Source organism: Lutjanus erythropterus, chromosome 15, assembly GCF_056507025.1.
Source record: "Lutjanus erythropterus isolate fLutEry1 chromosome 15, fLutEry1.hap2, whole genome shotgun sequence".
Lineage (NCBI taxonomy): Eukaryota > Metazoa > Chordata > Actinopteri > Lutjaniformes > Lutjanidae > Lutjanus > Lutjanus erythropterus.
Window position 1 is genome coordinate 14,131,626 of NC_139331.1, and position 26,530 is coordinate 14,158,155.

Here is a 26,530-nt window from a genome sequence, read left to right on the forward strand (position 1 = left end):
CAATACTAATGCTCAGCTGAGATGAGCGCTCTGACAACAAGGCTACAAGCCTTGTGAATAAACGATGAGCTACACAAGCCAGAGGGCAGAGGTAGTGGTTATTTCAGCATGATGACTGCACCGACCTCTCTAACTGCTCTATGTGCATGCACGCACACACACAATACATATATATATATTTATACACACACACAGACAGGCAAACACGCACACATACACACATTTTGACCTTTTACTGTACTCTGTCCCTCTGTACTGTTTGGTGAGGACAGCACTGGAGGTCTGCCAGACTGGAGACTGCTTCATCCATGCCCTCCATGGACACACACACACACGCACACATACACACACACACACACACACACTTGGTAGACGGAGCTGGGGGAGTCTGCCAACCAGAGGAAGCCTTATGTCAATCAAGTGTCAGGGCAACCAGGGGAGAAGTATATCAGTCCATGGGTGAGACGCTATAAATAACCCAGCCCACCTTTGGAGTCAGGGTCACATGTAAACAGTAACATACACACAAACGCATGCACATACACACATACTCTCATTATATTGACAAAATACCACTAAAGGTCCAGTGTGTAAGATTTTCAGGGATTTATTGACAGAATATAGTAGAAATGGAATATACTATTTAGAAGTAGAATTTCATTAGTGTACAATCACCTGAAAATAAGTGTCTATGTGTTTTTGTTACCTTAGAATGAGCTGTTATCTACATATCTACAGAGGGTGCAGTTCTCTTCCACAGAGGCCATCATGTGCACATCATGTTGTTCTGGGCTTGTACAGAAGCCCAAAACGGACAAAGCAAACACTGTCTCTAGATACGGGTGTTTTGTGTGAGTTTCATGGTCACCGTAGGGTCTCCCACACCACAGATCAAAGAATAATCTTAAAAGTGAAGCCAACGCAGAAATACTTTAATCCTGCATTGTTTCTAATGACCAGCAGGGGGCAACTCCGCTGGTTTCAAAAAGAGGTCAGATTGAGAGAGTCTATGACCCTCCTTTTCATTTGATTTGTGACCCTAATTTTTAATGGTCTCAATCACTAATCTCAAAGGGTATAATTTAGGGTGGAGCTACCAAGTGATTGACAGTTCATATTAGTGAATCTGTCCAGTGCAACACACATGGGTCACAAAACTCACATCAAACTGTCAAACTACACAGTATCGACTAAATATGGATCAATATTCTGTTGTTACTGTCTATTACAACTTCTAAACTGTTTTCAAAAGCATATTTTGGTGTGCTGTTTACTTGTAATACAAGAAAGCTTGTGACAAGGCAGGATGCCATTGCTGAAAGGACGAGCCAAAACCAACCACCCCATAGATCATATGTTCCCTATGACAGTGGTAGTTACAGCCTCAAATACCTACAGACAGTTGGTCCTCCTAAGATTATCTTTAAGTTATTACACATGAAGACTTTGGTGGAAACCCAGTGAAACCCAGTAACAGGTTTTGGGTATTCATCACAGCAATGACACAATTTTTCCTTTGAAATATCCTTGTGTATTCCGATCTACCTCCTTAATTTTTGGCACTGGCTCAGAAGCTGTATGAAGCAATGACTTTGGTTACTGAGGAGCAGGACAAATATTTTATTATCTACCTCCTTGATTATTACTTCTTTTAATACTGAGCTATAAAATGATGAGACAGATATAGACATGTCCTGTTAAGCCTGTTAATTAAAAACTGTTGGCAGGCACCTTGTAACTTTCTCAAGTGGTCAGAAACAGCCAAAATAGCTGGAGAAAACTGGGCAGGATGCACAATTTGTTTCAGCCGGTACAATAACCAATAATTACCTGCTTTTCATGCCTGGTAGAGATTAGCTAACTGATCATTTCACATTTTTGTATTTTATAAATAAATTCATAGAACCTGTAGTTTATGAGTGTAAGAAAAGCTAAGATGTAGTGAGCAAAGATGGATGATTTAATATTCTACAGCTCTGACTGAACTAAACTATCACTATCACTATTCCAAAGAACAAAAACAGAGAACAGACTCTTCAAATGTTCTGTCATTTACATCAGAAAACTTCACAAACATACTTTAGCTTTTATCAAACATTTTGTCTGGGACATGCCATTTTCACATTTCAATTCATAGAGCAGTGCTTTTACTTTCAAGTTGATCTACATTCCTGCCAATGTACAAATCTGTGCATTAAAATTAAACTGGACTTTATTCACAGTGCATCTCCTAGTAGCCAAACATGTATAAAATTGTACCGGCCAGGCCTGGTCAGCTGGTTTTCCCATGGACTGAATCCGACCCGTTAACAACCTCAATCAGACCTTTGATCAGTTATAAATATGGAAGGAAAAGTATGAATAAATAACTTCTTCAAATGAGAGAGAGGCTAATTAACCCATTCATTGGTTATGTTTGTTGTTAAGGACAGAGACACTTATTTTGTAAAATTTTTAAAAGCTCTAACTCAGGCTGTGGAAGCAGAGGGAGTCTAGGAGAGTCAGACCGAATGAAAAAAAGTTAAATGCAACGTGTTTATTAAAACAACAAGCTACTTCTAATCTAGGATTACAAATGTGCTTTGTTTTTTCCCTTGTAGTTTTGTACCTAATCTTTCTTTTCCAATGGAAAATGGAGAAAAAAAAAACAATTTTTTTAAATCTGGCCCTTCTAAAGAAAGTAATTGATAGGCCATCTGAAAAATATGTTCAGCCTGAAAACCATCCAGACGAAATCATGCTTTTACAACTGAAAGACTGCATCCTGTTTGATTTATTTGATTGAGGATTGAAAAGAGGAGAGGAGAGGAGAAGAAAAGAAAAAAGAAGAGAGGAAAAGAGAGAAGATGGGTGGAGGAAAACCTCACTGGGCTGGTTTGGGTCAGACAAAGAGGTGGACCATATTAAGGGCTCTCCTGACACATGCACACCCTTTACAACCTGTTTTCTGCAGAGTGGTGGCCCACAGCAGAGCAGAATCACCTTTCACGCACTTCACATCTCAGCACCCGTCATCATCACCATCATCATCATTATCATCACCATGATTATCATCACCATTATCAATGGCGTCTCCATAGCAAGGGGGAGAAACAGGGGAACATGCCGCTACACTTAATCTCTGTATTTCTGGGGAGGCTCATGCGAATGAAGCAAAAAGGAGAGTGGAGATGAGGCCTAAGAAAAGACTTGGCAGAACGATGTAGTTATGTCATGTGTGTGGAGTCATTCTCAATGTTTCTCTCTGTTCCTGCTGACACACCACCACCTCCACCTGAACGCATGGCAGCAGGCAGTGGAGGAGAGATGTGGAAACAAAAGTTGTGACTGTGTGAGAGCGACCAACAGAAAAAAAAGAGGGGGGGTTAAAAACAGAAGGGAAGAGGAAGTCATACTTTGGGTAACGGCGTTTCGGATGACCGGACTTTCTTGGGAGATATCTGTGAAGAGAGCAAGAGAATTATTTTCTTGTTTCCCCCTCTTCAGAGATATCTCCTGTGGCATATTGCTGTTCTCTGTTACAGGACTTTTTGTGGATGTCTGATCATGTATTTTGCTGTCAGCAGGACCTGTAATTGGTTCCTCAGAGACTTGTGTATAAGTTAGCTTGGTGATTAATGCTCACAATAGTGCTTTTAGTCTTGTTTTGGATGTATTCAAAAGCTGCAGTGCTTTATGTCAACTTTTAACATCAAAAATGAGAAAATGTTTATGGGGCGAGTGTTTTAGGTGTTCTTTATGGTGTAAGCAGGTGTTGTAACACACACAAGAAAAGTGCCCTAGATTTCAAAGCTGAAGGGCAGTGGGTCACACATGCAGTATGATGGGACCACAGACAGCACAATGGAAGAGCAAAAAACACCACATTTTAAAGACGTGCCCCTGTGAAGACCCATGAGGCCTCATACAACCTCTAATACTTCCACTATGCAAGAAAAAACAATCGATTTGTTCTGCTACAACCCAGAGAAAGGTGCACAGAAATATTAAGGAGCATTTTAATTAACAGTTTGGTGTGTGTGTAAGTGATTATAATTATCTATAGCCCCTTATCAGTTGATCAAATGTGTCGATGTGATATGTTAAGAAGAACCAATGAACAACAACACATCAGAGGAGACACTCAGAAGGTTCGGAGACAAGAGGAGACACACAATCACAGTCACAGGGGAGATGAGAGGGAGAGATCACACATCCGCATGAAACGGAAACATCAGTCTGCATTAGGGTTTCTCAGATTGTGTTAACAAATAATGCTCTGTCTTTAAAGCTGCATTAAGCAATTTTTGACCGACGGGGCAGAAAGTTTACGGGTTTATAAAATGTTTATAGAAAAAATGAGCATCCAAAAGAAAGCATGTTCTCCTGGTCACCTAGAGAATGTAGTGTGTCATATATATCTTGGCCAGATTCACTGCCCTATAGTTTTATCTCAATAATTATTAATTACTCACTAGGAGTTACAATGTTTAATAGCCAAGAGTTTGATCTTTTATTAATATATTTTCCAGCATAATTAACGAGTAAAAATCAAAACACTGTCGAAATATGGCTTTGTCCCAATGCTTGAGGAATGAGTGACAGACTTTTTAAAAACCTGCATTGCAGAACCAATCTTTCAGGCTGCCCTTTACTTTGGGGTAGTGATATCGTTTGCTTACTACTGAGGAGCATGAGGGGAGAGCACTGTTTCCAGCAAGACGTGTCCTTGAAAAAATGTAAGAGGCATAGTGTCGCTGTCCAGTGAAAACCACTTACCTCCAAAAGCTTTGCGACAATGCATTTTTCAGATGACTTAGTGGCTTTGTAAACGGTTTGTGTATCAACTCATAAAGGAGCACTCCATCCTTGAGTTTTATCGACAAATTCAAAATCACAAAAGATGGAGACAAGTGGTTTTCACAGGACAGTAACAATAGGTTTGTTGGAGGCCGTGCACTCGGCTGTTCAAGCAACTACCTTTCATTTAGAGATATTCAATTGTTTGCTATCGTGAGGTTATTGTAGGAGAAACTGTAGTGGCCTTGAAACTAAAAAAAAATGTGAAGGGCCCTATTAAGAGCCAGTGTCTGGTTTTTCCACTCTGGGCTACTGTAGAACCATAGCAGTATAACACGGCAGACCCTGTGGAAGAGGACCTGCTCTCCCTGTAGATATAAAGGGCTCATTATAACTTAATGAAAACACAACAACTCTTATTTTCAGGTGATTATACACTGATGAAAACACACTTATGAATATTATATTCCAATATGCCATATTAGGCCAGTAAATTCTTCTAAATCTTACACACTGGACCTTTAATAGAATATGGTGTATCATACAACAAAGGCTGATCGGGCGTGTTGAAGAACATGGTATCTTCTACTGTATGACCACTAGTCCTAGTTGCTAAATGTTCAACTTTCCATCTTTCGACCTTGTTGTTCACCTCAATTCCCTGTCACTTTGCACTTGCAATGTTGAATGTGTGAGCCTATAACCCAGCCTGATGTAGCCACAATGGGCACCAGAACTAGAGCCAGGGCAAAAATAGGTGCAAGGATATTTCCTTTCTTGTTATTTTGTGTTTATTTTGGTTATTTATTAGATTAAAAAAGCTCAGACAGTTTGTTAAATGTAGCAAAAACACGTCCCAGTTGAAACTACAGGGGCGAGGCCTGAGATATAGTATTGGACTATCACCTCTTGAGGTACAAAGTGGTATTATGAGACAGGACGGGCCGGGGCTAGCTGGTTAGCGGGCTACCCTCAATAGATATCACTTCAAAAAAATACAAGGACATCTTAAAGACAACGTCAAAACTCGTATTTTTTCACATTGTGTTGATAATTTCAGCAAATTTTTGAAAGTTTTAAACTAAAATTCTTAGATATTGCACCTTTAATGGCACATTCAATCTTCCTTCATTTCAGAAGATTGCTTTGAGTCAATTGATTTAAAGACATCATCACTGGGAGAACTGGCAGCGAAGGACAAGGACAAGATCACAATCAGGAAACAGCTCCTGGTGAGATTTGGTGGTGTTACTGCTTGTTTTAATTTTGTTATAAAACCATTGAAATATGACATTTTGCTACATAGTGTAACAGTAGCACAAGTACAGAACAGTCATTAAGTCAGCAGACTGATTCACTTTGTTTCAGGTTTGCTAACATCAGTCACTAAAAGCCACTGGTCATACAGTATGAGACCACATAAAACTGTATTGAAGCAAGGTTTATTTTACTCTCTTTAATTCTTAGTGAGTGTGGTGCTACGAGGAGGTCATTCAATGTTACTTTATTATCACAAATTTGCTTAATGCAGATTTAAAGCAACATAATGTACAATGATATGACTATTACTTCATATACTTAGGCAATTTGAGTAGTGTGAAGTGGCCAGATGGCACTGAAGAATTATCTATTTTGCCTCAGAGGAAAAACAACTTGTGTAACAAGTGGGGGATGGAGTGGTGAGATGCAGCGACACTGAAGTGAGAGATACATACAGAGCTATACGGAGTGAGGAGGCAAAGATAGAAAAGTAAGAGGAATAGTGTTGGAACAGTGGTGGGGAAAATGTACAGATATAAGTTCATATAGACGGAGAGAGCAGGGGTGTGGGTGAACAGTAGGACAGAAAATGATGATGATTTGTCCTCAGTTTGATGCCCTCTGTCCATTCACACTCTACCTTCATTGGTGCCAGCTGGATGGGGGTGATGTAGGAGGGGTCCACCATGGGCTTGGGCCGGTTGGCAGTGTCTGCCAGGAGACTTTGCCATTGCTGCGGCAGCCCGGTGAACTTCTGCTCCCGCGGGTCAAAGCCCGTGTGGACCCGGTGCTCAAAGTTAGACGGAGCTGAGATCTCCAGCCGTTTCTTCTTCTTTCCAAACATGCTGGAAAACCCTGGCAAACCTGGAAAAACACAGAAGATGGTTGTAGATTAACAAACTACAGCAATGACTGACCGAACATAACCACCACCACCCCTTTAACTGGGGGTCAGACACATTGAACAATGTTGTTCAGTTAATGAGGACAAGTGTAATCATATTTAAGGACAAAACTGAATATGGTGTTCAGTGCTTTGACATATGATTCTTCCATGTAAAGAGTTTTTTATGATGAATGCAGCGTGTGGACTTGTTTACAACAGCATTAAAAAGTTTGTTCCCTGCTGCTCAAGTTAATGAGCAAACCTTAACAAGCTACATAAAACTTCTTTATCTCCTAAAAGTAAAGAATCGTTTACAGCAACACTCAAAATTGTCTAAATACAGGGTTTCTGCAGGTGTCAACAAGTAACATTAAGACATTTTAAGACTGCTTTAAGACCATTACAAATGCAATTTAAGACCTTACTGGCAAAGTACAAGCACATTTTGTACATTTGGGTCAGTGTTGGTTTTCTTTGAATTGTTACAGTGCGATCAATATAAATTTTCCCCAGAACAGACTGAAATTAGTTTAACTTTATAAAAATCAGGTTAACTTCATAATCCAATGAATTCATATGACCTGTTAAAATCATATCAAGACATTTTAAGGCCTTGGACTCAGGCTATTGGATTTTAGACTTTATAAGGACCTGCACAAACCCTGTAAATGTGAATCAGGATCTTTAAATAATTCAAATTCAGATTGCTTCATCAGCATGATGTAGCACTGCACATATTACCAAAACTAGTGTCTAGCCTTTGAAATGCTAAACATATTGTGAAAACATATGAAAACACTATGTACATAACATATGTCTTAAGTAACATTTATAGTAGTTTTAAGAAGGTCTTACAAAGTCTTAAATTTAATTTGATGACAGTTGTAGAAGCATATAAATCTTAACAAATGATTCAATATCTCACCAACCATCTCTCAACAGCCTTCAAATCCAATACTGAGCCTTACAGATGGCACACTGCAGCGCAATGCATGGTAAGGAACATCTATAAAAGTACTAATACTTTCATACATCAGCCAACTACATCACATTTAAAAGCAGGGAATATCACAAAAGATAACTGAACTGATACTTATCCTGGTAATTATTAAGTCAGTATAGTAATTAATTTGGTCTTGTTTGCAGGACTAGCAACAACTGTGCACAGTTGAAGTATCCCAGGTAAGTCAAACAGATTGGCTGGAATTACCAGTTTAAAGCTGAATGTTTGGTGATGTCTTCTACTGTGTTGTGCTGTTATGTACTCTGCTGCTCTGCAGCATGCTAAGCTCAGCCTCATAATGCTGCAGGATACAAACAAGGAAAGAACAAGCAAAAATGTCCAAACATGCTAGAAAAACCAAGTGTCCACTTTGGTTACATAACATAAACAACAGGGGAAAAAAACTGATGAACTGAAGCGAAGAGAACGAGAAGAAAAATTAAGCCAAGTTAGGATTGTGGGGTTTGATAGTGATTTAGATCCAGTATCAGAGGCACATCATGCACGGCAGTTACTCCTGTCTGGAATTTTACTCCACTAACAAGAGGAACTGTTTGGAAATCCCACTGTGGTATGGGTGGTTTGGGTGGATGCATGATGTCCAGTCATAGGAATAAAATGTCATGCTGTTGTTGGTGTGGCTGTGAATGGAGGCTATTGTGTTGTTCACTTCTACGAGGCATTGTCCTCAGACAAAAACAAAGTCATCCTCCCCACTGCCCCCCTTCTTATTTTCCCTCTCCCCCCGTTATGGCTTTTGCACAGATAATGTTTGCTGTGCCAGTCCATACCAAACATTCATTCAAATACATATGCGCATAGTACAACTATACATGTGCATCGTGCACAAAAACAAAGTAAAAAATGCCATTTAAGCAAACACATAACAAGGCCTCAGCAAAACCAATTAAGGATTTGTAAATTGGCAGTTTACTAAGCACCACCACCTTAGTTGCTGTCAACTTTTCCTTTCTCACAAGACATGAATGCAATGATAAATTTCAGTGCAGATTTACCACTTTATCATATTTGAAATAGGCCGTCTTCAATTTCACACAAACGTAAACAAAAGCAGTTTGCACTGTTTTTAGCTGACGACTGTGGATTTTGGCAGCTCAAATGTCAACTGCGGCTAACAAATTTTATCAGACCTCAATCTCCAAATTAATTTGTAATGTCTCTAGCTGCTTTGTGTTTTAAGGTCACTAATGTAAAAAGCTCTTAAAATGCAAATGATAGCTACAAACATAATATAATGCCAAAAAAAGTTAGGCTTAGCTACAAATTCCAGGCAAAAAGTCAACAATCTCACCAACTGATGATAGTTGGTTTGATGGTTAGATGGTCTGGATGCTTCCTTACTATAAAAACCTCATGCTTATCCAGACACAGTGGTAGGATTTATGGTTAAGGCAAGTTTTGCTACAGTTGCTGCAGTGTGAACCTAATAAAGACGAGCAGTATGTCCAAAATCACATACTCTGCACCACATACCCAAAATGTACAATACAACATAAGTACAATAGTTCAAAATACTTTTCTGTAAATGAACAGTAGTATGAATTTTTTAAAATGCACTGCTCAGCACGTATCACATCACTTCCTTTGAGTCTCCTTATCGGCTGAGAACACATATATGAAAACCCGTGCCAATGACCAACTATTTGAAAAAATATATTCCACATAGCAAAGTGAAACCTTACTACCATTAAATTGAAGCATTATTGACACTATGCCAGAGCTGCCTTTGTCACTGTCCACCTTTGTCTGTTATTATGTTTTTGTTGTTGTCACTACTGCACTGAATTGTGCGATATTGTAACTGCCATCGTAGTATCCAGTGCTTTGTAATATTTACATAGAAATAGCATGTACCTTTCATAGTTACTATTGGTTTTCTAGCTTACTAATTGGCATGTTGGTATGGAATTTCAGACACAGAGCAGGAGAAAAAAGCTGCTAACATTAGCTTAAACTATACTGTATACTGATATACTGTAGCAGCATTTTAGTTTCCAAACAGTTGATGTTCCAATCTTGAACAGGAATATTTCTAATGTAACATGTAACTCCCTCAAAATAATAATTAGCCAATGATATGCCACCTCTTGGAAGTAACACTCAATTACTACTCTGTAAGTAGTAAGCTAATTACACTAGCCATGCATGCTAACATTTACAGCTTATGTTAGAGCAGATAAACACACAATTTAATCATCATTTTAGCTTGTGCTTTTGATTAACTTGCCAAACCTCTAAAATCATCATCCTCTAAAATCCACGTAAACTGCTTTAATATGTGTTTTATTATGTTTTAGCAAACTATCAGTAGTTGAATAAGACATTACAAACATGCTGGTTAGTTGCTCAAAGTGCTAATGAAGTCTGCATAACAGTGTGCTAAATCAGTTCTAGTTGTGAAAATGACTAACTCTTTTAACTTGGCTGTACCCCCTGAACAGATGCAATGACAGAAGTCACCAAAGAGTCTATTTCTAAATGTAACTTTAAACGGACAAGACAAAAAATGTAGCCTAATCATGCAAATCTTTCACAATCATTTCCTTTGCTGCCCTGCAGGAGAGCCAGACAGACCAAATTAGTGGCCTCAAACAGGAAAGATAGAGAGATAGACTGATGGGAGAGGGAGAGAAAGGCGAGGGGATGGGTGGGGGCAGGAGATAAGAACAGAAGCAGAGCATGGTGGGGAGGTTAAAGAGAGATAGAGAGGAATGAAGGGATAGAGGAAATGAGGGTAAGAGAAAGAGACAGAAATGTAAAGAGTCATAGAGGGCGGAGGGAAGCTGAGAAGGCTTTAGGCTTTTTGTGATGCATACAGCAGCACAATCATAGCACAACAGATTATTATGCAGCAGACTGCTGCCTTTAGAAAGCTCAATACTGGATCAAAAAGGTGTTAAGTCATAGATAGAAGCCTCGTCCCACAGGCATGTTTACACAACTCTGACTTCGACACTGCATTCACTGGCAGATTTGATTTACACTGTAAAGACTCAAGGATGTATTGCATCGAATGTCAGTAGAAATATGCCATTTATTATACTAAAAAGAAAAGATAAACAGAATTTATGTATAAATCAAAGTACATCATTTTCAAATTAATTATGATGTGATTAAAATTAATGTGTGCAATATACTTAGATGCAACTTTTAATTTTAAAATTATGAGTCATGTATGAGTCCCTACATCAAACTGTAGGATACATCCAACAAGAAGAACTTCCACAACAGCATATCACTTAACAGCTCTGAGTGGATAAATACAGTAGCTTATAGATAACTTTTTATACAACTAATGTATGATACACTGAATTGCATATTTAGAAGACCATACCAGTGGTTTTGCATATTAAGTTTTGTAGCTTCCGGGTTTACTTCCTGATTATATGGCCCATTGAATATGTTCCTGTTCCTGTCAAGTTCCTGTTCATCCTGCTTTTCTTGGCTCTAGAACGTTATTGCAAATGTAAAAAAAAGTCTTTGGATCAAAAATTCGGTGGCTTGTGGGGGGAATATCTAATTTGACAGATTACGTCAAAGTATTTAATTCAAATTTGTCAGCAAAATGCTCTATAAAAGCCATTATATGTTTGTGTTGTACTGGACTAGAAAAAAATACCTGAACATTTGAAAACTCAGAACTGTTCTTTGTTCTGGCTGTAAAAGAGATGTTGTCAGAGCTTCTGTCCCTCTGGTGTGTTCTGTAAAAAAAAATACAAATGTGTGAAACTATCTGATTATTTTATCGGTTTCAGCCATGGGATGCAGGTAATTATCAGTTATTGGTACCATGGCTGAAAAAAATCCATATCATGTATCCCTTGCTGTAAGCTTTGGAAAATAGCTTGAGCTCATAAAATGTGCAAATAGAAAGTAGTTATTTGTCTTTAAACATTCAAAACCACTGGTTTGGTCCTTTAAGACGCACACACGCACACACGCACACACACACACACACACACACACACACAGTGGAAACACATTACAGAGAGGTAGGTCATTAAAGAAACACATGATTGCTCTTTGTCTTTTTCCTGGTCCATCACATGGTCTGATTGACAAAAACATGACTTCAATACTCTCCACAGGTGTCCCTTTAGATAACCAGCAAAAACAAATGCCTAAAAATCGTTCATCTTTTCTATTTTTGTGCTGAGCTACAGATCTCTTATGCAATGCGGACATGTCAGCAACCCTTTCCACTTTTGGCTGGTGTCCACCTAAACCTCCACGAATCGACTGAAGGTTTCTGACCTTGTTACTATTTTCAGAGCATGTAGGCTACACAGCTTGGTTTCTGCAAGATGAAACACTGACATGTAGGCACTATGCTGATTAGAAATGACATTCCCAAAATAAAGTCAGCAAAGACAACGCCAAGGATGAGGCTGAAAAGCATCCTGGGAAAGGAACAGTCTGACAGAAGGCAATGTTCAAATATTTTGTAAATATCGACTGCAAAGTTGTTGTCTGCAGTCAGCGCAGTGAAACACACAGTGACTAAACTGGGCTCGCAGACTTGCACTGAATCATCAGCTGACACATGCGGAAGCTGAAGCCCTTCCTACCTTAGAGCATTGAACAAACAAAAACAAAACACATCCCATAATGCCACATCCAACTACGAACAAGAGTTGAAGTGTAGCGTCTAAATACCAAGTGAGTATTTGTAGTCTACAAGTTTGGGAAAGCATGTAGTTAACCTCCAACCAGGCTAGCTTTATAAAACCAAAAATAACAATGCATCTATATGCTGTAACTTAAGTTGCAAACATTAGCATGCCCAACAAATGTAACCCATAGATGTATAATAAGACCTGCATGCAGCATCACCACTCAGCCTTACTTCCAATTTACTCACTTGTGGTACTGCATCAAAAAAGGTAAAGTTCATGGGTGGGAACTTGTGGGCAGGACCAGTGGGAGAAACACTGCTGTACATATTCAATGGGCCACATACCCCTGGAACTAAACCCAGAAGCTAGAATCTTTCTGGTGCATTGGCCAGGTGAGCAATTCTTATTGGCAGCGTCTTTGGGTCTGGTATCCAGATCTTAGAATACATCCATGATCTAACCAAAAGTTCCGATGGGAATAGTATGGTGGATATATACATGGCCAACATGTATGCAGCCATCATGTGAATACTTTACATCCTTTAAAAGTCAGAGTTTTACACCAGTCTGCAGACTGTGAGCATTAGCATTAGCTTGTTAGCAAGAGCTGATAAAATCTGCCAGCAACAGTCAGCCAAAATCCACAATCCTCTGCTAGAAATGAGAAGCCTGCTTTTATTTATTTGTGGGAAATTGAAGACGCATTGTTTTTAAAAAAAAAAAAAAAAATACTGCAAATTTTGGGAGGTAACTGACACTGTTATTGCCATTAACTGCTTTTGTGGCATGCCAGAATGGCAACAGTAACTGAGCAAGGCTGAGTCTGCTAAGCAGTCCACTCCACAAGAGAGGTACTATTATTATTAAACTATAATTTAATGATAGACAAAATGTTTTGAGGACAACACATTTTACCCTCTCTATGGTCCATAAGCAGCCATAGAGTAGATGGAAACCCCTGACCTACATGGTACATCTTGGAAATGAGATTATTAAAGGTTAGAAGGGCTTAAGTTGTCTAGGCCAAGCTCAACTGCTAAGAGAAACAACAACACATGTGCGCACACATACACACTACTCAGTGCATGAAAGACAGCAGATGGAGGTGCATGTTCATGCACTCACACAGTCCAAACTTACTCCTGCTGCTCACAACAGTAGAAGCAGGTTTGGACTGAGATGTACTCGAAGTGTGGAAGCCTCTGGGAATTGCATCCATGCACAGTCCAGAGGAACTACTTACTGCACAACTTCTACCGGCTGCCACATAAGCACCTCTTGAGCTGTAATTTATGAGCAGATTGTAAAGCACTTCATGAAGTTTCAGACTAATGCCTGCAAGGTTATTCTGCCAAAGAGTAACAATGTCACTCTGATGAGAAATTGCACCTGGTAATATATGGCAGAGATTATGAAACTCCATTAATCTAGGTGTATAAGAGTCAAGTGAGCTGTGGCTGTGCGTGTGTGTGTGTGTGTGTGTGTGTGTGTGTGTGTGTGTGTGTGTGTGTGTGTATATCTGTGAGTGTGTTGTATGTGTTCATCCATAAACCCCAGCACTGAGGGCTCCAGAGCTGAGTGAAGCTTGAAATGCTAAAAATGCATATTGTTCTGCCACATGAACCCTTTAAATATGTGAAAGCACTATATTTTGATGTGACTGTCACATTCATTCATTGCTGTTACACGATGCATTACATAACCACATGTACACATCCACAAACCATGGGTTCAAAATACTGCTCATGCAAAACAGCAAGATGCTCAGCTACATGTAGACACACAAATACACTGAGGCTGGGTTTGAAAAAAAAAAAGATTTTGTTTCAAATTGATCTTCCTTTGATTGATCTGCTAATGATTCATAAAATCCAAGACAGATCTAATAATTTATGCCTTTTAACCCTGTTAGATCTTGTGTCCACACATATTTTTTTCTCTGACAGCTCCCTTAAGCAATAGAGATAAAAAGAGAGAAAAAAAAATCACCCAAGTCAGAGTTAGTCAGTGCTTACCTGTGGGAGTCAAACCCACGGCTGCTGAAGAAGATCCAGATCCTCCGCACATGGGGTCCACGCTCCACCAACCCCTAAATACTAATGTTTTTATTAATACACCAAGTAAGAGGCTTCCTTCCACATTTTACAAAGCGTGGTAGAGAATATCGATGCACTTGACTATCTACTTGAGTATTATTCATGGCAGTAGTCAATTCTGTGTTATGTTTAAACCCCAACCTCTATTTATCTATCTTCACTGTTCTGATTGCATAAAAAATAACTTTTTAAACTCAGATTTTATGCATATGGCGGCATGTTCTTTATTCGATGACGGTTTTCCTAAAATTAGATGAAAAAAATAGTAAAACAGCTTGCTTACAGTATTGCAATATATTGGAATATATTGAATCATAACTCCTGTATTGTGATACATATCATATCGCCCAATTCTTGCCAATACACAGCCCTAAAAATTACAACATTAGTTATCTGAGAATCTTTTTAATAGTCAAACAAAATTAGTAATCTAACTGAAATTTCCCTAAAAGAATCAATATTGAATCAATCAACTGAATCAAAACAGAATCAAATTGATTACAGAACTCAGTAGCGATGACCAACCCTAAAAGACACATACGTCTACATACACACAAACGCATACCAACAAACTGACGCACACGTACGTAAAGGGGCTACTACTCCCAGGGCAGAGATCCTGACTCCCAGGCTGATTTGTTTCTAAACCATCTGTCACCCTCTGAGCCTCCACAGGCATTTCCCCTTTCGTACAACAACACCTCAACACACACATACACACACACTTTCACTGGAACCTGCCCCACACTAAAGCAGATTCTGTGCGTGTGTGTGTGTTGGTGTTTGTATATATAGTGTGTCTATTTTTGGTTCCTAAGCGCATGTGAGCACTCTGCAGCAGAATGATGTATTCATGTGTTTTTCCAAACGCCACATTAATTTTGTATCTTTAGATTGTAATTTAGAAGCATAAATTGGCATTGAGATGTAGAGCACTGACTGGTGCACAAATACATTTCATACATAATTTAAAGTGCAACATGAAAAGGACACAAATTCCTTCTGATAAACAAGTTGAGGGAGGGGCGATGTTCCCTGCTTCATTTGCCACTACAGGGAAGAGGAGGAGGAGCTCCTAATTGAATTAAAAGGTCAAATGTTCCACAGGACTGATGGTGCATTTTTGTTCAAGGTATTATCTTTTTTCTCGGTGTTTTGAATGCAGCCTCACTTTGTTTGAGTGACAGAAAAATGCACAAAGCAGGCAGAATTTGTTCCTTCGTCCTCATCAATAGTGTCTCGGTTCTGTTATCCTTCGCCTCTTTTGTCCTGGCCAGCTTTGTTGTGTGCTGTTCAATTCTGTCCCATTTGCATTCACTTGTTCTCTGGAGACCTTGTTTCTTTAGATGATTTAATTGGCTCAGAAAGTGTTTACACAGACATGCATTTCACCTTCCATTCACTGTAGATGTATTTGTAGAGAAGTAAACAACTTCAGCTGAAGAAGGAGACACTTTTTATCACTTGCAGAAAGTGTTTACAACATGCTGAGAAGTTTGTAACATCTCTCATTCAAATCATGTTAAAAGACTTGGGATGATCAGGGAGCTGTGAAATGTTAAATTATAGCTCTGATGATTAAAATACTGTAGTATTTCATCTTAGTACTCTTACCAAGGGTCCTACATCTTTTACAAAGTCAAATTCAAGCACTTTTCAAGCAGCTTGAAGGTGCATTTTCATGCTTTTACATCTTACAGCTGTGACAAACCACATATTTATATACAAAATCATCATCACATTAAATCAGATGTTACTGTGCTATAAACCAGTACTTGTCAACCTGGGGGTCAGGACCCCCAAGGGAGTCACAAGTACATTTCTGGGGGTCACCAGATGACTATGGAGAAAAACAAGAAAACAAAAAATCAAAAAAGCATTTGTGACAAGCAGTACAGAATCAGAGCCAGGAAAAAGCTCTCAGTAATATCAGCCCCTTAAAGACATTTGATATATTGAATGTACATTACATATACATTGCATCGCCTGTAGTAGTGGTATAATTTGCCTTAGAATAGATTTTATCATGTGTTTGTGAGAGTCAATGGTCTTTGTGTTCAAGTTTCTCAGACAGATGAGAGTAGGGTTGCTCTGGGGAGTGGCGAGGTTGAAAATCACCAAAAACCAAAATTATGTTTTATGATAAATTTCTACAGAAAAGTGACAGATTAAAGGAAAGCACATGTTTCTAAGTAGACTTGGTATCCTATATAATCTGATTAAGACAATTTAAAACAATCAATCAAACAAACAATCACAAGTCAAATAATTTCAAGTTCACTAAAAATCTTTTCATTTTTTGCCTTCAAGCCAGCGCTCATTGAAACAGCAACCTCCCAGCATGTTGTTGTCTGTTAGCCTCCCACTCACTGTTCCATCAGAGGGCACACATCAACAAAGACTGCCAGATTACACTAAAGCATAGCCACATGCAAGCTAGGCGTGAGCGGACGCTCTTCCATTTTGCAGGAAATAGGGATGTCATGTGGTCATGTGATGTCTACTGTGAGGTGAAACTCATTACCATCATCACTGCAAATTTTATTTTACAGGGCCAATCTCATTTTAAGATCAGCATATTGGTCTGTTAATATACATATGGATCAGTGCTTTCACACACAAGTCAGGAACACAGCTTCTGATTGGTCGAGGGAATAAACACAAGGCACCTTGGGATTGCCAGTGGGTGGCTAACAATGTTCTAAGAAAATTTTCAGTGATTTATTATTATGGTTTTCTTTTACTACATTTAAAAAAAAAACAAGCTGCTGCAGTTCAAAGCTGGGATACAAAGCTACTGAAAGGGATACAACATTGTAAAGGTACAACACTAGGGTTAGCATTAGCATTAGCATTAGCATTACTAATGTGCATCAGCAGTCTGCGCTCGCTGTCCTTCACTTGTTCACCACACACACTTGTGCACTGGCCTGTTCCTTAGAGGTGCTACACTACACTCATGACAGTATGCTTCAAGTCCACTACAAAGTAATTATTAAGGCAGTTGTGGTAAACCGCTATCGGGCAAGAATATGTTGCTTTCTCATCACAGTAAGAAAAAAATATATACTGAAAGAGTAACATAACGCATAATGCATCAAGCATTAATCCAAAATCAAAGCATTTTTCAATTCTTGAAAACATGACAAATTCAAGTGTTTTCAAGGACTTCCATCACCCGTAAGAACCCTGTCTCACATTATTTTTACAGACACATAAATTCACTCAACTGCTGCTCTTACCTGGAAAAAAACTGACGGTTTCTTTTAACCAATCAAAGTGCTCTGGATAAGCCATGGCAAGACAGTCCAGGACAATCCGACCATTCTCAGATGTCACGCTTTGATGTCAAATTACACTCCTGATAAATCCATTATGCACCTCAATTTTCCTTTAACAAAGCATGAAACAGTCCACTGCCCGAACCATGATTGCTGAATTATAAGCCGATGATTCCCCAGAGGAGCGACACTTCAGTGAAGTCATCAAATTGACAAATCGGGTCAGATCCAGGACCCTCTGCAGCCCCAAGCGAGCTGCTACTACTACTACTGCTGCTAGCCTGCTGCTGCTGTGACTCTCTGTGCCTGCACGCTCTGATAACTCCCGATGTGAGATGCACAGGGCACAAAAAAGTGCCTACGCCAGCAGCCTGGACCAAGGCACGGCCAGACAGCTTAAGCCCGGACCCATCCCATTTCACTTTCATTGTTTGTCTAACTGGGTTTGACCAGCCGCGTCCCAAACTGAGCACCCTCTGCCCTTCACTGTCCTCCTCCCACTCGTCTGTCTGTCAACAGTGCCACAAAAACAACAGAGAGAGTAAGTGTCCTCTGTGTTCCCACAATCCACAGGATGGTGTTTGTGTCCTCGCTGCCCCGTCAAACACACACACACACACACACACACACACACACACACACACATACACATACACATACACACACACACACACACACACACACACACACACACACACACACATACACACACACACACACATCGAAAACCGTCTCCCAGTGATGCCAGCATGTGTGGATATCAACTTTGGTGTCAAGTGCTGCACCACCAGGCGCCCTATCACTGCCTCTTTCCCAGAGAGGAAGACAGATAGTGTGACAGAGGAGATAAGATGGAAGAAAGAGAAGCAAACAGCTGGTCCAGTTAGTGGCTGTGACAGAGTCTGGCCGTTTGCCGATGCTAAGGGAACATTCAGCGGTGGCAGCCAGGGACGGGCCCGGTGCTGAGGGCAAACTCACACAAGCAGTGCTCGGCTGTCAGGATTACAGTAGACAAAATCTTCCTCACACAGAGAGACAGAGAGTAGAGGGTGCGTGGGAAATTACACAGTGTACCTCTGCATCACACATCCTTCCACTGTCAACAGAATTTCCATTTTTTAACAGGTTTTGGTGGTTATATGTTGTAAAAATCCACAAACATCAGCACAAATGAGCTGTAAAATGCTACTGAACAGTAAGTAAAACATGCTGCGTAAGAAATTCAAGGTAGAAATCTACTACTTCTGTGTCATCCAAATACATAAACACTCTGGACTTTGAATTACAGCGATGAGGAAAGTCTGAAGTCTGAAGAAAAGCTGAATGTGTCAGTTCAGACCAAACAGACTAGGTGCAGTGTTTTCAGAACATTCATGAATGCGCTATTAGCAACATACATTATGTTGTTCATGATGACAGAGCGATCCCCTAGCACGGACAGACCTTGGCATTGTTTAAGTTCAACGTGTTATGGTATTTTACAGTGTGGATTACATTCACTGACAAAGTGTTTTTCAATCCAGGGTGTGGAATTTTTGTGCACCAACAGCCTGACAAGTGATCGAGCGGCCCACAGCTGCTGGTCGCTAAGAAGGATAGGTGAGCTCACCAGTATGGCAGTTTTATGTTTCTTTTAAAGTCTGTTAAGTCTTTTACCTGTGTGTCTCGATAAAAAAAGTGGTTGAATTCAAAGGTGGTTAAATTTAAAAGATAGTGGCCCTCGTCTTCATTAAAAGTGAGTCATTAAAATTATCAATAATATCAATATCAGCTGATATTGCCCAGCACTATTTATATGGATATCATTCTTGGGGATACAGTGTTGTCATCAATCATCAGTTTTCAGTCATTAAGTAATAAGCACTAAACATTTTTGGGCAACTACGCATATTATAGGTAACATGTCACATCATTAACACAAAAACAGCCATATAGTGCATCTAATCTATTCCTAAGGTCCTGTCACTGTAGTTGGTGTTGTTTAGTAATGCCAGCATTACTACCCAGGGGTGGAAATGGTGGATTTTTCTTTTTTTAAATTCTTGGTCATGACAAGTTGTTTGAATCATAAGGAAGTAAAATACTGTATACTGTTAGTAAAATACTGTTCAGTTCCAAAATACATAAATGTTTTTGTCCATTTGTAGATCCACTGTGATCTGTATATGTATGTAATGTAAAACTGCGACATATTTTTCTTAAGACAGATTGTTTACCATATGTTTATAAATAACTGGTTCATTTTCATTGTACTTTTACTTCTTCACACAAGAAAAGGGGAAGGTTTGGTAGTGCTGTTACTTACTTGTTATTATGCAATGGTTTTACTGGCCCAAATCAGTGGAGAAATTCAGCTATGTATGGACCATGAACTAAAATGAGTTTGAAGTCCCCGGACTAAACAGTGGATTGACTAATCACTGCAGTGCCAAAATAGTGTCAAATCTGAGTGCATATCTGAAGGACTGCCTGTTGGAGTTTTGATATCAGCCCACTTGCCCACAAAGCTGCTTTAGCATTATGGGAAGAGAGAATGTGTTTGATGGTTAAAAGTCTTGAGCAGCAGACACACCCCTCCACAAGCACTACTGGATATAAATACACATGCCACCTTCAAGGGTCTTATCCAAGCAGTCAGTCTCTCCCTCTCTCTTCCTGCCAAACACAAACACACATGCAGAGGAGTAATGCAAGTGCTGTGGAGGTGGGGAGCTGCAGGGACAGCTGCAGACTAAATAGAGAAAGAGACAACTAGAATTATGGCAGTCGAGGCTGATTTGGCTATGTTAAGTACCCCGCTCTTTAAAAACATTGATACAATAGCACCCTGCAAGTAGCTAATGGGCGGTTACATAATAAATGTCACAAGTCTTGTCTTGGGAACACGATATCTGAAAAATGCCTTGAAGGAATTACTTCAAATTTGGAACAAACATGCACCAAAGAGCAATAGGTGGGAGTCAAAACCACGGCCGGTGCAGAGTTAAATGGGGCAAATGTTGTACAAACTGAGCTACCAGACACCCCGAACTTGGTAGCTTTAAGGGTATTAATCACATTACTACTCTTCAATTAACGTCCAATCAGTCTGTGCCAAATTTCAATACCTGGGAATACATAATAGAGAGTATAGAGAGGAAAAGGAGAAAGAGAGAACGATTTTAGTGCAAGCAGCTCCGCTCTTGTTACAGAGCGGACTGAGCGAGTCAGGGCAACAGCAAGCTGCAATTAGTTGCAAGTTCGCTCAAACTTTGTAAACCTCACTGCAGTGTTTGTAATGTGGAAAGCAAAGCTGGCGAGGACAACACGTCTAACAAACACAAATTACAGTATAACTATAGGCTAAAGAGTGCACCATTTTCAAGCGTGAAAGCTAAATTCCTCAAAGCTGCAGCAGCTAACATTAGCACATCCGCAGCCAGCATCTAAAGAATAAAAAACTTACGGTGAGGCATCTTAAGACAACTTTATCCAAATCTTCAGGTGATTAATTACCTTGCTGTATAAGTTGCTGTTGGAGATAACTGGGCTTTTTAGTGTGGTAACCCCCTTGGTTGGCTTAGCATTTTTGCTATCATTAGCCAGCACTCAACCACTGGCTGCATCTGAAACTCCTTACCAACAGGATATTTAGTATGCCACAACTATGTGTGAGATTTATTAGTCTATCTGAAACCTTAATATGAAACAAGTATTTGAGAACTAAAATGCTGTCACCAGGGAAATATTGTAGTATGCAAGCACAGCAGTGCTGACAATGACATTAACATAACAGGAAACATATCCGCAACATAAACAACTGCATTGCCCCACTGCAGGTTGTAGGGGCTTTGACAGAGTCAGAGGAGGGATTTTATTTTGTGTGATGTGTAAAATACTCTTAATAAATAAATAAAAATCAAGTATTCGAAGTAAATAATGTTGACATGAAGTACTGAAAAAGGCACCATTGGGTACCAGTACCAAATTCCAGGTACCAGAAGTGGTACCGTATTGGTTCAAATGTAAACGGTACCCAATTCTATATATGAGTCTGGACAGACACAGATGACAACTGCAGCTTGACTTGATCATGGAGGCATACAACTGTGAGGCAGCACTTGTAGTTAGTGAGATAATTCCTGCAAAGTATTTTAGTGCAAAGTACAGGCTGTTATTTTCTGGTGGTTTAATACTTAGCGACATCAAAATGACTGCAAAAGACAGTCGGAAAATATGTGAATATGCAGTTCAGACACTGTTTTCATGTCTCTCCCTGATCTCTCACTATCGAGTGAAGGGATCAGCAAAGTTGTTGCTATCTCTTCATGTGGTAACATAATGGATGAATATAGCAGCGAAGGGCGACTCTGGGAGGTACTGAGAGATCAGGAGAGTTATCTAAATGAGATCTCTGCAGTCCTGAGGACAGAAGAGTGTGTGTCACTGTTGGAAAGAGTGTGTGCATGTGTGACCATGTGTATGCGGGCAGCTGTGTGTCCCGGCTTTAAAAGCACATTAAAGCAAACTAAAGCACAGTACAGCTAAGTCTCTAATAGTGTCTCTTCTATTCAATGAGTTTTATATGGATCTACGATGAAATCTCACAGGAGGATTCACAGTGTTTTAGTATTTCTGCCTCGTGAAGAAGAGACCAGTGCTTTTACATGTCATTTGAGAGAGAGAGCAGGATTTTGTCAAATGGGAGGATGGCTGAAAAGTGTAGTCTATCCATTTTCCACCACTTATCTTGGTCTCAGTCTTCTGTTGGACACTTTAGTTAGATTAGTCCACTAGATTAGCCCAGACATCCTTTTCCCCAGCCACATCCTCCAGCTCCTCCCGAGGCTTTCCCTGGCGTTCCCTCCAGCATGTTCTGGGTCTGCTTCCAGTTAGTAGTGCCTGAAATACTATCACAGGCCTTCCTCTGTCTCCTTTCAACACCAAGACTTTCACTCTCAGATATCAAAACTCCTAACCCTCTCACAAAAGTTAAGCCCAGACACCATCACATTAAGGCTTCTTGTAATCATTCTTGTTCTTTGGTTACCTCATCAAGTTCATGATCCTAAGGTAAAGGTGGAAATATAGATCAAGAACCTCGCCTTCGACTGTTAGCTCCCTTCAACACGACACCCACATATTCACCTCACACTCCATTTAAACTCTGGAAAAAAGTATATAAATAGGTTATGAATTCCTGCTTCAATGTCAATCATCATTTAAATAATTAATTTCTACTAGATTCTTGACTTCAGTGGAAAGCATGAATCAGTCTGACACTGTGAGGACTCCTCAAGGCAATCGTTCCCTATATCTGTGAGGTTTTTTTTAGCCTGTATTTGTTCATACTCTGGTAAATGGGCACCAATAAAAGGAGGGTTTGACATTGAAGGGATATTTCACCAAAAAATAAAAATTCAGTCATTATCTTCTCACCCTCATTCCAATTTAGGGTTGGGTTTATTTTGTTAGTCTGCAAAATACTGCTTAAGTTTCACAGGAAAACAGCATTGCAGAATCTCCAAAACAATGTAAATGAATGGTGACCAGGTTTCAAGCGGAAGAACTGAAAAAATAACATAAAATGCCTCCATACTGCTTGTCTGGCAAGATCCAAGTCTCTTACAGTCCTGACATGCCATTTGCACAGTGTTACACACCCAGTTCAGACAGTGTGCATGTGCACATGAACATGTCTCCAGAAACTATAACCAGCCTTCAATCAGCATGAGGGTGACTGAGTTTTCATTTTTGGATAAACTATCCCTTTAACCACGGTCACAAAATATTCTATGCAGGTGGCCATCTGTGGCCACCAAGTTTTATCCCCATACTGTGAGCTTTCACCAACACAATGTTAAAGTTCCACAAATATCGTGATTCCTTTAGGCGTGTTCATCTTTCTACCAGAGACAGTACTTGTCGCCAACTAGCTACCAATATGTCGAGGGTTTACTATGCTCACTCTAACAGCTAACACAATCCTTACAGAAGATGTTTTTTCATCAGAAACAATGCCCTCAGGAGACACCACATCACAAATGATGGGGAAAGCAGGACAACACAAGTGTCACAGTTAATGAAGGCTGTATTATTTATTGCATAAGTTTACATTTGGGACATTAAAATTAGGGGTTCAGTGGCTGTGGGACCAGTGATTTAATATATTACCAGCTATCCCTATAAAAGTATAAAGACTTAGCTATTTGGAGTTTCTGCTCACATGGACAGAGTTTTCCCCAATAAAGCTGTTCAGTGTGGCGACAAATACCTTTTGATGACAGTCTGATGGCAGCATTAAGGTTGGGCCTGAAAGGTAAAGTGATAACCTAATCACAGCCAGAATCATGGAATAGAGAATTCAAACAAGCCATGAATGTTATGGGCATAAACAAGACAGCAGCTGTTACCTTTTTATCTGCAGTGATGTAGTTATTTTTAATGCCAAGGTTCACCACCCAGCATGCAAATGTTCCACCAAAACGAGTTCCCCCTCGATGTTATTTTGCAGCAGCATCGTCGTTGCATCCTGAACCCAGCACTGCCCAAGTCATTTGTGATTGGTTTAAAGAAATGCAAATGAGGCAGAGCATTTTTTCACCTATAGCAGAATGTGCATGTTTGGAACTAGACCTTTCTCCAGTACTGAATGCTGTGGAGAGAAGTCTGACTATGCAAGATTAAGTCAGAGCTAAAAGTGAAATACACTGGGGAAAATCCTGCATGGATGTACAGACAAAAATCTCTAGATTGCTTTGATACTGAAGATTTTTTCTTAGGCAAGTTCTGTAATTACAAGAAGTGGTAAGAAGTGTTTTTTTTGTTTGTGGAATTTTAAAAAGATGTGTATCATCTCTGTGTTTAGATTTGATTGAGTTATGACTCCAAAAATGAGCACAATTTTTGAAGCAAATTATTTTCTGTGTTTTTTAAATGGAAACTCCCATTCAGGCAAAAGCAAAGCAGTAACATAGGTTAGAGTGCTGATGCCCTCTCCTCCTCTCCTCAACCTAGGGGCTTTACATGCAGTAACATCATGACATCGGGAACTTTGTCTTTTTTGAGGTTTTCAATTCTTCAAAACAAAATGCAATCCACCTATTGCTGGTTCTGTTTTTGTACAGTCAACTTTTCACGTTGATTAAGGGTCCAGTGCAACCACGCAGTATGAGCAGTCGCATATCTTAAGACCTGTTGCTATTTCTTGTTTGTCAATTGTTCACACACAGCATATAAAATAATACACTGAAAGCTTAACCAACCTTGCGCACCTTCGCCAAAAAGTAAAAGCAGATAAAGCCACATTTCTACGCTGCACAACAGAATCTTCACACTGATAAAGGACAAAGGAATAACCATTTCTCAGTCCTGCTATCAACACTATCAAGCACGTGAAGAGAAGACACTGCCATATGGTATTAGTTTCAGTGCCCCAGGGCTAACATCTGTATGCAGACGTCGTCCACGTCCAGACTGAACACACAAATGTTTCTTTTTTCAGAACTGAGAGGAGTCTTTTCATAGACTTGCCATTTCAATGAGAAGGAGGCAGACATAAAGAGGATGACTGGCAACACTGCAGGGCACTCTGTGACTATTTGTTTATGTTACCATCTGGACAACTGTGCGTGTGTTTATATGTGCGTGTGTGTGTCTATGTGGATTTGTGTGATGGTCAGCTATTGATGCTCAGTGAGCTGCAGCCGTACTGGACACATTCCTATAATGTCGGAACAGTTAAGATGCTGCACAGGAAGTGGTGGCAGATAAGATGCGATAACGACAAAATGGCATCTGGTGACACAATGTAACTTTATCCTCTTTTCAATAAGAGCTCAGTGTTTTTTTAATCTATTAGTATGTGTTAATGCTGATCAAACCTTCCCTTTTCTCTGTCCTTTACCTGCCTGCACTCTACATATTTACTCACAGTGAAAAAGTATCCAGTGTCATCTGTCGGTTTTTTATCACTATCGCTGATTTGCTCCAGTGCACACTGTTATCAAGTACTTAAAAGGTGTTAAGAGCAAAATACTACAGTTAACTATACTCCAGACTTCAACATTTAAGCTCAGTGAGTCGGGGAAAGAAAGGTCACAAACCTACTGAAGCACTCAAGCCCGGGGGATGACTTACAATATCTCTCAGTACCATTCTTTATTGGAGTTACTGGGATTGAGTGCCTTGGTTAACATGCAATTCCTAATGGTCCTACAAATTTAATCCAGTGTGTGTGTTTATGTATATTCTAGATTCTATATAATATCGGCCAGTATATCAATATTAGAATTTTTTTTACTGCCTAATGTTGGCATTGGCCTCAAAAATCCAGTGTCGATCAAGCTAACACTGCATCCATACGGAGGTTCTCTCTTAACTACCAAAGAAAGAGGATATCCCGGTCCCTAACACAAAATCATGAGGAAAATCTGTTCAAAATAAAAACAACTGGCCAAAAACAAATCTACACTCGAGTCAGAAAGATGAACTGGACAGTTTTGTGGCAAAATATTGATTATTTAACCTGTTTTTGAATACATTCTTTAATGTGAACAATATTATAACCAAGAAATACATTGTTATACATGGATTTTTTTTTAGATTAC

The 26,530-nt window shown here is 39.6% G+C and overlaps 1 protein-coding gene across 4 annotated transcripts in view; it reads right to left on the reverse strand.

Moving 5' to 3' along the window:
• The window catches only part of pak5 (p21 protein (Cdc42/Rac)-activated kinase 5), a 95,759-nt gene that overhangs the window by 41,849 nt on the left and 27,380 nt on the right, over positions 1-26,530 (reverse strand). For 2 of the 4 annotated variants that reach the window (XM_084737248.1, XM_084737249.1), the window contains exons 2-3: positions 6,680-6,903; positions 3,396-3,440 (exon numbers count right to left, since the gene is read on the reverse strand). In XM_084737248.1, the coding sequence (XP_084593374.1) occupies positions 3,396-3,440; positions 6,680-6,883 (249 nt within the window). In that variant the 5' untranslated portion in view covers positions 6,884-6,903. Of the gene's footprint in view, positions 1-3,395; positions 3,441-6,679; positions 6,904-17,903; positions 18,251-26,530 lie in introns of those variants that run through there. The other 2 variants (XM_084737246.1, XM_084737247.1) reach the window with 2 other exon arrangements.